The 13,361-nt window shown below is 40.3% G+C and overlaps 1 protein-coding gene and 1 long non-coding RNA gene across 3 annotated transcripts; one reads left to right on the forward strand and one right to left on the reverse strand.

Moving 5' to 3' along the window:
* Positions 1-5: 5 nt before the first annotated feature.
* Positions 6-12,520, reverse strand: LOC122417401 (uncharacterized). The gene is made up of 5 exons (XM_043430891.1): positions 11,275-12,520; positions 9,233-9,543; positions 4,238-4,525; positions 768-914; positions 6-666 (listed from the first exon to the last, which is right to left on the reverse strand). The coding sequence occupies exons 1-5, from the start codon at positions 11,588-11,590 to the stop codon at positions 379-381; spliced, it is 1,350 nt and encodes a 449-aa protein (XP_043286826.1). The 5' UTR covers positions 11,591-12,520; the 3' UTR covers positions 6-378.
* On the forward strand, positions 9,535-11,232 carry LOC122417448 (uncharacterized). Of its 2 annotated transcripts, XR_006262290.1 has the most exons (3): positions 9,535-9,937; positions 10,508-10,704; positions 10,778-11,232. It is a non-coding gene; the product is annotated as an uncharacterized lncRNA (long non-coding RNA). The 2 variants fall into 2 exon arrangements; XR_006262289.1 differs by lacking the exon at positions 10,778-11,232 and having other exon boundaries at positions 10,508-10,753.
* Positions 12,521-13,361: the final 841 nt, after the last annotated feature.

The raw sequence follows: 13,361 nt of genomic DNA on the forward strand, positions 1-13,361 counted from the left end.
GCCACTGGCTTTAATATTTTTAATAACAAAGTTATGTATTACAACGATATATTAAAAATTCATTTTTTATATACAATTATTTATAGTACGATTAATGACAACAATCGTTAAATTCCGAGCGATTTTATACAATGAAAACGAGGGCGCTTGAGGTCAGTTTATATTCAAATTATACTGGTGACAATGTTTGGTGGAAAATATAAGAAAACGAACAACGGGAATAAGAGTATTGCGAAGGAAAGACTATTTTCATAAAGTTTTGAGCAAAAGCGTTATTCGCTGAAGCGAAGAATATTGTTGAGAGTTTGCGTGGGCACGAAAAACTGGTAGTAAAAGTACAAAAAGAAGAGAAGAATGTATGGAGCTGCCGTACGTTCCTCAACAAGGTCTAGTCGCACCGGTACCGATTTCGCTACCATGATGGCTCGAAGCCTTAGATTTTCTATCGGGATCCATAGCGATCGAGATGAATTCTTCAGAGATTCTTTTGTCAAGGCCGGTGTAAGTTTGAGCTAAATCGACTTGATCCTCTCCTATCGAGGCCATTCTCTTATTCGTCATGGAATCGAGGCTCTTATTGGCCTCTGAATTGTTGTTGTGGCGTCTGCTTCTCTCGTCTTCCGGATCCGATGGTGAATGACGTTTGCTGTGGTGTCTCGTTCGTACCTGTATTAAGCATAGGAAAGTATTTTCGTCTTTAGAATCGTTGGAGTTTGGAGATTTAAAAGAAAATTTCTTTTCAGATTTTCAATTCTCATAAAACTTGCCATTTGCGTCGGTGGTCTGCCAGCATGAATGATGTGAGGCATCACTGGAACTGGCCCGTAACCGGGTCCTGGCATTGGAAGAGCCCCAGCGGGTACGAAACCAGCTGGATATTTGCCGTGAGCTGCCGCTGGAATTCCATAAGGTGCCTGCGGGCAATTCGTTATTATAGAAACTCGAAGTGGAACTGGAAGTAGAACTCTTTTATTCGCGCACAACTTCGCTCTATGTCAACGGTTATTATTTCATTGTTACGCGACGCCAATGGGATTTCTCATTTTTATACAATTTCGACAATACAAAAAATAATGGTCGATTCAATTATTCTTTTCGCGTATCTTTACTCAAGCTGTAATTCCACCAACGATTCTGATTTCCTCAACTTATTATTAAACGTCTGAAATGAACAAACCCTACAAAGAAGCCCACACTGGGTACAAAGTACCCACCCCAAAATTTTACTTTCTGACACAATTCTCTGTAGGTATTTAACAAAGGGCTTTCCCCCTCCACCGGTATTCCGTTGAGGCCTGTTGAGGCGTCTATCTATTTTACGCAGAATTTTTTGAGCTTTAATTTGAGGAAAAAAAATTCTCTAACTTTATTAGGGACCAAGATATTTGAAAATGAATTGTGTTGGGTACTTTTCACCCTCAATGCCTAAAGAGGTACACCGTTTAGATGTGTGCTTGTCAGGGGTTAAATCCGCTGGGCCCCAATGTCGAAATTCTGGACGTTTATATCTAGTTAAACTGCAGGGTGTCTAATTTTGACCAGAACAGAAATTTCATGACTTTTAAGGCTTTTTAAGTCAAGGAACAGGAATTTTTCATGACGTTTCTTATGGTTCTGATACTTTTTATTCATCTTTTAATTATAAAAAAATTCAATAAAAATAACAAAGAAATGATATTTTATTTTGAAATAAAGAATCTTTTTTTTCTTACAAACTATTCATTCGATATTCGTTTTTATATCGATGATGAGTATTGACGAACCAGACATTGTCGCCACCCCGCGAATTTTGAAATCATGTTGAAGAAAACCAAAAAATCGACAATGACAATGAGCGTTGCAGAGATCTTAAAAAATCAGGTTGTTTGGTAATTTTTCATGACATTTAATGATTTTTTCAGGTCCGAATGTAATTTCATGACATTTAAGAATTTTCATGACTTTTCAGGTCGTTAGACACCCTGAGTTAAGATGATGGATCAGTCGATATATCGCAACCGTGAGTACGAGAGAGATAGTGGCAAATTTCGAAATCGAAATTCTTTGACATAGTTTGACCGATTAAAAAAATGCTCTGTCAGTCGATTTTTGCCATCGTTCTGCGTAGGCTGACAGAGCCTTTTTTTAATCGGTCAAACTGTGTCAGAGAATTTAAATTTCGAAAATTCCAAGTGAGGTTAGTCGACTGATCCATACTCTTAAGGAAGACCATGCGTCACTTGTGATTCAAAAAAGCAACTGAACGTTTTTCCTCTTTTCGTGATCAAAGAAACGATTAAAATTTATTCTCGCAATTATTTAAATAATGTGTAACTTATTTACTGGGATTGATCAATTTTTAATATTATAATAGCGGTTAAAATACTTTTTCAAAAAATGTTATTTTCGATAATTGTTTTCTCGAAAACTGGACGATAGATCATGTAATAATTCCGGGAATAAATGCACGCTGCGTGTTTCTACTATATTTCCAAATTTCAACTCTCAAAGTTGGAATTTTCGATTTTCATTAGATTCGCGTGATCTTCCGAGAGAAATAGCTGCAAATTTCGAAATCGGAATTCTTTGACACGGTTTAATCGATTAAAAAGAGGCTCGCTGTCAGTCGATTTTTGCCATCATTCCGCGTAGGCTGACAGAGCCTTTTTTTAATCGGTCAAGCTGTGTCAAAGAATTTTGATTTCGAAAACTCCAAGTGTGGTTAGTCGACTGATCCATACTCTTAAAAAATGTCGATAGCTATCGACCGGAAGTGTCTATCGGGAAGTGGAAAGAGAAATTTCGTATCAATTGAATCTTCCCTAGTGTTCAGTGGTAATTAACAAACAATTAATTATTTTCATAACGAGCAATCTTCTCCACGTCACTTTTTGACAAGCCTTTGGCAGAGGGGACGTAAAAAAAAAATCGATCGCTGTCTCACGATCTTAAATACGATAAAGAAATTTTTTTCTCTCGTTGGGCCACTTTCGAACGGTGATAATTATTGAGAAGAGATTCCCCTGCAAATTCTTTTGTTGCTCGAAGCTTTTCATGCTGTCTTCATAGGTATTTGTGCTTGTGATTACGAGAAAGTACAAGTGTGTATATTCGTACAGTCATCCGCAGAGTCAACACTTAAACTATGTACCAAAACGTCGTATATATTTGAGGTAATGACTCGCTGAGAAAAGAGGCATCGAATATGATGCCCCGGAGGCTGTGAAGTGGTGAGAAGAGATGATCGCGCGATACTCGAAGCTCGAGTTTCTCCAACTCTCAAATAGCATTTACATCGACGGAGAGAAAACTGAGAAGAGAGAGAGAGAAAGAGAGAAGGCGATGAAGGATCGCGAAAGATTTTCAAACGTCGAAGGAACAATCAAATAAGTTTGCTCAACGATGAACTTTCTCTTAATCCATCGTGCCACCAAGTGTCACCGAGTTATCAAAGCCACCAATTACGGGTCAAAAGATCGAGACGCCGGTGTACTTATTTGTTTAGCAAACTCGTACGTGAGGGAAACGGAGTTGTGAAAATGATCGCGCACGTTTATTGTTACGAAAAGAAATTTTGACGTTTCAGGAACGAGCACAACAGGCTCTGCGATCGACGAGTAATATTCCGCGAGATGAATTGTCAATGAGAGTTAGAAAGTACAACAGTATTTCGTTCATTTCTCCGATCTTCTGCGAGTAACGTGATCAACGTCCTGTGCTTCAAATATTCTGTGAACTGGGAAAAGAAATTTGTTGGTTAAACGGAGTTTAGGTTCGATCGATAAATCGTGGCATACAAAATGAATTTCTCGTTGAATCAACTGAAATTTGATGCTCCCAACGAGGTTCGAGACACCGTTGCAGCAGCAGCATTTTTTTGGATCAAGTTTCTTTTCGCAGTGGATTATTTTCAATTTCATCGTTTTTTTATTTTAAATTATTTATTCTTATTTATTTGTTAATTATTAAATTCATTTTGTTTTATTAATTGGATTACTAAAATTTTAAATTATTTTATTTATAAAGTAAATAAAATTCTAATGAAAAAAAATTAAAATATAATATAATATTTGTAACACAATAATAATAAAAAATAATTAATTATTTATAAAAAAAATTTCATTTATTTTTCATGTAAATGGGGCGAATTTTTATTTTCTCAAGAATTTTCTCCCAGTTTCGCAGCTCAGTTGCGTTGCGCTCAACTCTTTAAAATATTGCTACAAATTTGAAGCAAAGCCATAACAAAATACATTACCTGGATCATCGGATGCATCGGCATCACAGGCTGAACGACGTAAATCGGCTGATTTTTGGGCACGTGATTTTGGGCAACGACCCATTGGTGCACCATGTTCCTTGTTTTGAGTCTACCATCAGGAGTATCGTCATTGCTCGATCTGAGACATCCGCAAAGTTTCGGGGTGAGGGTTACGCAACTGTAGCCAGCAACGAGGAGCTCAGCGACGCTGGCTATCAGAAGTCCGATGCTGGCCAGAAGCCCCGCCCAGCCGCCTTCCACTTCCACGAGATTTCCATCTTCGCCCTGAATGTAAGAAAAAATTTTTGGAAAATCAATTTTATCGAATAATCTCATTTTTCACTTCGATACAGCACGATTGTAATAATTCAGAGTAATTTTCGTAATTATAAATAAAAAATAACCAAAAAATCAATATTTTAACCCTTAATAGTCACACGGGGTATATTGGACCCCAGCCGTTTTTCGACCAACGATACCAAATAGAAATTTCGAGAAAATGGGACTTGTGGTCCCCTCGGTCGACAGTTCGAACCTTTGAGAGGGAGCCTCATCGTTATTATTTGAAAGGGCCCGTTAGTTTAGTTTTGGTAGTCGATCAAGTCAGACCGTGCGAAGATCTGGGGTCCGATCCACGAATTCCGATCCGTGACAAATTTAACCCTTAGTGTGCATCCGGGGTCAGGTTGACCCCAACATTTTTTCTCACATGAATAACATTTACAGATGAGCATCTCATAAGTAAAAGCCCCAATATTGAGAAATCGTTATCCCCTCTCTAAAAGTAGGGAGCATAGCCACTTCATACTCCAAAATAAATAAACTTTTTGGAACAGTTGGAAAGTGGATTATTTTTCCCTTGAAGCATGGACCCCTGTCTGTAAAACTCTGTAAGGATTTTTTTAAAAACTCAAAATTTAATTTCTTACGAGGGGTTTAACCGAAAAAGTGCTTTTTACGCGCACTATCAACTTTGAGCACGTTTTTTAACAATGAAAAAAGATTTTTTTGGAAATCCGACTTTGCAGCCTTGAAGTTGGATCGATTCACTGCAAAAAGTGACTAAACCTTTTATTCCGAAAAGCGCGTAGTTACCGAGATATTCCATGTCAAAAATTACCTGGGGTCAAAGTGCACCCCATGTGCACGAAATGTCAAGCTGTGAAGGTGTGCACACTAAGGGTTAACCAATACTACCTGAAAGCGCGATTTCTCAGGTTTATAGAACGAGTTGATTTTTTTTTTTAATTGAAAATTACGATTTCACATGAATTTTTGTGAAAAAAGTCATTTTTCCTGCACATTCTTTTCTTTGACATTTTTTTTAATATTAAAAATAACACGAATAGAATAAAATCGTTATGGTCGTTTCTTAAAGGTTCAAAATACATTGCAGTATTTTTATTTTCTTTTTTTTTTTTACAGTTTTTCAATTATTTATCGTCCCCCAAAGTGAGTGGGGTACTTTGGACCCCGTGTGACTATTACGCCACAAACTTGAGGTGTGACTAGTAAGGGTTAATTTTATTTGTGTTAAATTATAATTAATGCAACAGAAAAAAAATAAATTTGCCTGCGGTAACGATGATTCTGAGTACGAGAGTTTTGATGAACAAATTATCAGTTCAGGTGAGAATAAATAGAAATGCAAGATTTCGAGAACCTTCTGAGGCCGAACAGTTAATTTTCGTGTCCGAAGAAGGAGAAAAATGGATAGAGAAATAAAGAAACGTGCGAGAGGGGGCATAAGAGCGAGGAGACCGGCAGGGATGGGGGGAGGGGAGGGGGGGGGGGGGATAAAAATTTCACGTGACCGTGTACCATACCGAGAGAAGCTGACCGAGCTTAGCCTTGGCATTGGAACTTTCTCCGTGTGCAGGCACGAAGACACGCGCGAGTCCAGATTTCTTTGACCGGTGCCCGCAATACCCACATATTTCTCGGCGACTAATGGAATTTCAAGGAAATCACGTACATCATCAATAAACCTTACTGTCTCTGTTTCTCGGTAGCGAAAAAAAAAGAATCACGAATAAAAGCGAAGACAATCGATTCGTAAAATGAAAACCCAAAAGTGTGCATTTGTTTCCGAGCGTTTCAATAATTCGTATATGTTCGAATGATTCAGTGTCGCGATACGAGCGCGTGCTCAAATCATTCCTCTAACTTTGTCTCCCGACGCCAACATAGATTTTTTAACGGTCATTGGACCGTGAATAGGCGCGTAGAAAAACGAAAATACGAATGTTCCAGCCACTCGATCGAATGATCGGACATTTACAGTTAGAAAAGAAAGCAAAAAGCATTGTGGCCTAGAAAAAAGATAGGTTATGTTGTCGCAAAAAATTCCTCGTCCCTTCCTTGTCTGATCACACCTTAACACTCACTACTGACCGAATATTTCGTAGGAAATAATGTGTTCCAGTTGACTGAGCACAGAAAAAAGAGAGAAACGAGAAAAAAATTTACATAACGTAGCGGATACAGTGTCGTGTATGAGCATAAATCCCTCCACGCGAGTTGGGCTCGCGCGGAGAAGAACGGTCCAACAACTTCTCTTGCATAAATGTTTCATTCATGTATTTCTTTATGAAAAATCTTCAACGGTTTGTGGATTTAGTTGCCATTTTTATACGTTCAAGTGAGTGGAAATTCTTGCGATTTATATTCACTTGTAAATATTAAAAAAATAAACTTATATAGAGCTGCTTTCTCGATGTATTACAAGCTCTTAGTTTCTACGTTTAGATCAGATCGCAAAATAACCGGGTCACCATTTACTTGGTGTTGATTTACGCTAATTAGACTAGTTCGAGGATTCATTTAATTAGGCACTCGGCTACCGATGCACTCTCGATCTTGATTCGAATTTACCGCACGCGGACTTTCAACCGACGAACCTCTGCTACAGAATTCACGTTTTCTAAATTTCGCTCGCTTATCTCGAGCTTCTGTGCACGATCTGAGACTATCGTTCCGGCTGGTAGCTCGGTCTTTTCAATCGCGTGTCGAAGCGAGATCTTTCATTTACACAATACGTCGATTCGAAGAGAAATCTTTATTGATTTCGTAAACATTTCCTCCATCTTGCCGATACAAAAAAACTAGTTGACATTTTCGCCACCAGGTGGAAGTTCAGGCGTACGAAAGCACATCACTTCGATGGAGTTTCGTGAGTGAGAACGTCGTGATGCTATTTGAACGAAGGAGGTATTGAAAAAACAAAATGAAAATTCGAAGCACAATGAACTGCGGTTGAATATCACTGTGTGTGATATTCAACCGCAGTCTAACAATGTGCAGTCTAATAATCAAAAAGAGATCGAATTTAGTACAAGCGTGAACCGTCAGAGGTTAGGTGCGCCTCGGACGTTCTACCCGTCTTAGCGCGAGTGAAAAATCCAGTGTTTCCCGGACGGTTGAGAGAAAAGAAGACGCGGTGTATCGGAAGAGATCTGGGTTCAGAGAGATCGACGGAGGAACACAGTGTAGAGGAGCGAGTAGGAAGAAGTGATAATAAAAAAACAAGTGGTCAGATCGGTGCGCGCGTCGAACCCGTAAGAAGTCGCCGATCGGTGGCTCCAGGCGTGTTAGCATGACGCGACAGAAGTGGCTCCCCTATATATTTATATCCGTGCGTTGTACGTGTACGAGTCCAATGGTAGCGAGTCTCCCGAGTATGTAGGCCAAACGTCCGAGAAGCAAACACATTATGAAGCGAGAATTCATCGCGGTTGTGCGAACACCGAGATAGACCTCGAGAAAATCAGGTGAAAAAAACAACCGAGAAGAAGATTAAAAGTACAAGAGCAAAAAATTCAAGGGAGGGAGACGCAGAAGGAATAGAATCAGGAGGAGTGAGACGCGCGAGAGAACTGATTACGCGGAGGAATCCACCTCGTACATGACACGACAATAACACAGAAAATGCATCCGTGCACGAATAGGCTGCTAGTGCGTCCCAATGGAATCGAATTATCAACGAATTCGTGCCGATTTGTAAGTAGAAAAAAAAACAGTGCACTTAACCTAAAAACAGGTGGCGACAACGATGCTAGGGCTGAAACCAACGATTTTTGTGGCGCTTCATCACTCCCTTGAACGTTTCGAACAAGAGTACGAAAAGGCAGGAAAAAAAATAGCAGGTAAGTCGCAAGCGATTTTCAGAATGATTATTCTTTCGAAAATTGCAACTTTTGACATATTTTATATTCCGATGCACATTTGTGCTTCAGTCAACGCATACTTCGTATCGATTTCCTTTCAAATGATACATATGGCGTCGTTAATTAGTCGAACGATTACAACGGGTCGTAAACACTTTTTTTTTCTCGCCCGTGTAAAATTTTGTAAATGAAATGAGGTCGACAACGTCGATAATTGAGCAGTTGATACTTTGATGCATTTCTGAATACTCGGACTGGTACAAGGCTGCTAGGGGAATAGAAATTAAACATGAAAACGTATATAAAAGTGCAGAAATCCACGAATAACTGCCGATAAAATAACTCGAGTCGTTAATGAAGCCGTGATCCTTGAAACTTGAATATATTCATTTACGTTCGCCGGCATAGAAAAATGCGCTTTCAATAGAGCCAAAACGCCAGAGTCCGGAATAATTGGTGAATAAAAAAAAAAAATCATGAAAAAAAGAAGCAAAAGAATTCAGCGAGAACATTAATAAAATCCGTGAACATGTAGGACGCGTCACATTCCGTGTTATGCCTCGGAGAAAAAGCTCCGAGGCATTTGAGCGGGTGCTGAATGCGACGAATGCTCGTGAAACAAGAGCTAACAGCGCGTATGTGTGTATGTGCTCGTTCGTCTCTTTACGAGCGAATGTGGAACGAGGAAAAATCGAAAGAGAAGCTTTCAAAGATTACGGTGATGAAATTACGAGAAAAAGCATGCCGCGCGCCACTCGAGTCCTTGGAAAAAAGAATACCGGAGGTCAAATTTGTTTTTTTTTTTTTTTTTTTTTTTTCAACTTACGGGAACGAGAAGAATGCTGGGCTCGGTAGGTCGTTGGGAATCTCGAACGACTGCTGTCAGCGCCGTGATTGCTGACATGTTCGAGAGCGCCAGTGCAACGAGACTCGAGGCGAGATGAGCCGTCGCGAAACCGGAAGCTCTCGGCCCTCTCTGCTGAGGCATTTTGTTACTCGATGACGTCGCTAGCGTCGCCACTACACCGAGAGCACCCGCAACGAGGGCGCCAGCTCCTGCCCATAATCCGGCACCTGATCCACCCAGGGAGGCCCCGTGGACGAGCACGAGAACACCGAAAACGACGAGGACGACACCTGTCAAATACAATAAATCGTCACTCAGCGCACAACTCATTTACGATCCTTTTTTCAAGGTTGCTCCAACGTCTATGCACGAAGAATAAATTCCATCAGAGAATTTAATCTGCTTGCAGCACGCTCCTTCCAAGGCTGCGTGGACCACACGATCTTGGCCTCCCGGAAATGATCGTTTTGTCGTCCCAACGTGGTAGCCAGTTTTTCAAAATTTGACTTTTGTGGGCGGATTAATAGAACTGTCAAAAAATGGTGCAGGCATCGGTCGGATTGCCGGTTTTTCGAGGCTACATTCTCTGGGACCATGCTGAGGAATTTGGTTTGGAAACGTCAGAAAATATTGGTCTAGGAACGTTTTCACATACTCGAGAAGTTATGGGACTATAATTATGCGGTAATTTTTTTTATGCACTCGGTCCTCGTTATCGCAGCGAGCAGCAATAAAAATATCGCGCATGCTAACGAGATCGAATGAATAAGAGATTCGAAAAAGAGAAAATCTCAATTATGGACCCCACTCGACGATGCTAATCCTCTCAGTGAATAAACGGCCTTTTAAATCCGCCTTGAAATCCAATACCATTTTTTCGTGGCAGTGAGCATACGAGATTTCTTCTGAATTTTCGATCCAATGAAAGTCGAGAGAAAGTCTTGAATAATCGATGCGTTTTCGAAGATAAGCTTCATAAATATCCATGCAGATTTGGAGGGCCATTGACCGACGATTTCTGTGATCGCGCGTGTTCGCAGAAGCCATCGGTCTCGCAACGATGAACCGTCGTTATTTATTTTTCGTTTTTTCATCTCGGAACATGATAAAAATAAGGAAAAAGTTTTCGATTAATTTTTTTGGACTTTATACGAAATTAAGCTCTTTCGAGTTTCTCGTCGAAGTAATAAAATATTAAGGATTTTTCAAATCTTCTCCGAAACGCTCGAATTTCCATGTTTTCCTTTTTTTCAGCCCCCCGCATGACCTCGAGGCTCTCTGAACCTGGGGTTGCTAACGACGTCGATGGAACCTACGATCAAATCTTTGGCACTGTGACCCCCATTCGTTCTTCAGACACCAAATATCCAAAGGACAGTCGCAAGAGCAGCGTCCAGTCGGAAATAAATCCTCGATAATTTTCATCGTAAATGAGCTTTTTTAATCACACCGTCAGTTTTTAAAAAGTTAGTTTATCGAATAAAATGTTTTGGAACAAAGTTTAAAATAATTGCATCCCCGCAGAGGGCCATAAAAACATAACTGTGATGGGGAAGCGGCACCACCCATTCAGCTGGGTAAACACTCTCGTTCATGAGACCCTATCGTAGATCATGTGGATCGTAAAATTCAACTCCCTGTGGCTAAAGTGTCTGTTGAAAGTGTGTTCTCTTGGTTAGAGAAGTATTCACACATTTTAATTATATTTCTCATTCGGTTCGTGTCCAATATTGTGAATTTTTCAATACCCCCAACTGGTTTTTAACGCTTTACCTTGAAATTTACGACGAAAATATTCATCCCTGGTCCATTAATTAAGGCCAGAAAAATATCGAATTGAGAGGAATCTAAGTGGAATTTCATTCACGGAAAAATGGTGAATGAAAAGTTGTACGAGTTGGGAATTATTCGGTTGATTTCCAAACGCAATAACTGTCATTGGCGAGGCATAAAAATTATTCGAATTTTCACTCTTTTGATTCACATTGTTGTTATTGATTAAAACAAAAAACGAAACGTACCGAGAAGTAACTGCCCGCAGGATGTAAACATAAGAATGTTCGTGTCATCGCGTGCTTGGTCTCTCTGAAGTTTGTGCCGCTGTTCCTGATCCCTCAAATGTTGCTGGTGGTTCTGCTGTTGCTGTTGCTGATGCGCCTGATGCTGCTGCTGTCGCTGCTGCCTCTCGGAGATTAAGATCTCCTTGGAATGCTTGGACTCTTGACAGCTCTCGGTTTTCGAGTCCTTCGAGTTCGAGGAATCTTTTGAGTTGTTTGTCTTACCAGAGTCCTGACTTCTCACTGTCGAGTCGAGTGCTATCGTTTCGTTTCTTTCCATTTTTAAATCGGGATTTGCAATTTCAGATCCTCCTTCGAGTCCGTATCGCACTACCGCATTTTCGCTTTATTCGCGAATTACTTCAACGCGCGAATAACGAATCAACACTGAATTCAAGTTCAACTTTTATCGACGCCGGAATTGAGATTTCGAAGTAACGCGATGCTTCGGCGTTATTTCTCGAACATTCGAAATTTTCAAATATCACATGAAAAGCTGACTTTGTTCATGGATTTTCTCAAATTCGAGTACTTCGGCGACGTTGAGACGGTCGAGTGTTTTGTTTTTTTTTTTTACTTCACTGTATTTTTGTCAATTCTCAAATCAGCTCACGAAATATTTGTTGGAGGCGAGTAGTTTCCAGTTTTCGCAATTCTTTTGATAATATTGAAAGACGAAGCGATATTTCGATAAAAGATAATCGAGGCGGTATCGATACGTTGATTAACGGAAAAAAATCGCGGGTCAATGTTCTTTAAGGTCGTAATAACTCGTCAGTTTATTTACACCACTGGGGCGTGCACCGAGTGCAACGAGCAGCAAAGTAAATGGACCGTAAATGAGCTATTAAGGGAGTTGAGAAAACACCGGAACTCGAGCACTGTTCTAAGCCACTTCGCGATTAATTGACGTCACCGTGATTCCGTTTCGGAACATCGAACTAAGGAGAAGAGTTTGACATCGAAAGATTTGCTTCACCGTTTATTATTGTTAAAACTCATGGCGGACATTCGTACGCTGAATAACCACGGCATAAATCCAAAGAATTTCTCACAAAAACACTTCACTTCGAGGACACGACATGAGTTTTACTTAAGAAAAGTCTTTTTTATAGTAGCGGCTTGTAGCAACGAGTGAAATTGTTGACGCGGTATAAAGAGAGCACGAAAGCCCCGAGTAGCCCGGAGTGTGCCTGGTCAGTGACTGGCTTTCGTTCCCCGAGCACAGGTTGCACTGGCCTCCCTCTCCTCCTAATGTCTTCCTTTCTCACGCACACCACAAGCGCCTCGTTCGTTCCTCCCCTCCCCTCTCTCAACATTCGAGAGAGTAGATAAAAAAAATTCGCTTTACAATTGTATAATTACCCTCGTACCGAGCATATAATCCACGATCTCGTTCACCTTATTCAACCTTTTTTCACCCATTTCTCTCGATTTTTCTTCCTCGCGTCTTCGCGGGGTGTTCTCGTTCAATCCGCGAAAGGTCAGCAAGAATTGCGACAACAACCAAGGATATATGCTTCGCGAGAAAAGCTGTTCTTTTTTGCTCAATTAAAGAAAAAACTGTTCAAGTTCATTTTGCCTGTTAATTATTCCGTTTATATGCTGAAGGCGCGTGAACTTGAGTTCCATTTGTACGACCGACTTTTATGCGTCTGAAAATCGTCCGTTTGTAATATCATTACGGAAGGAACCTTATTTTTTTTCCAGTTCAAACTCTAAATATTATTTATACAATATTTTTATTAACTTTGAACAGAAATTTATTGTTGCGAGTAATTTCAATCGGGACCGAAAACATTCGAGCCTGTTCCCAATTAATTTTTTTAAGACCCGTGTGAGAACTTACGCTTTTCAGTACAGTAGAACCTCTATTTTTTATCATTCCCGACCACCGTCGTTCAACACGCCGGCCACGCAGTCGGTCCGCGCGCGGATTTGGGTACGGACAGTACGTATAACCTCAAAGCGCACTTTTAGGTTAGTTCAGTTTTTTTCAACCACGCAGCGTTACGGCTACGCGCATGCTCCCAAGTTTCGCCCCTCCCTCT

Source organism: Venturia canescens, chromosome 1 (assembly GCF_019457755.1).
Source record: "Venturia canescens isolate UGA chromosome 1, ASM1945775v1, whole genome shotgun sequence".
NCBI classification, from domain to species: Eukaryota; Metazoa; Arthropoda; class Insecta; order Hymenoptera; family Ichneumonidae; genus Venturia; species Venturia canescens.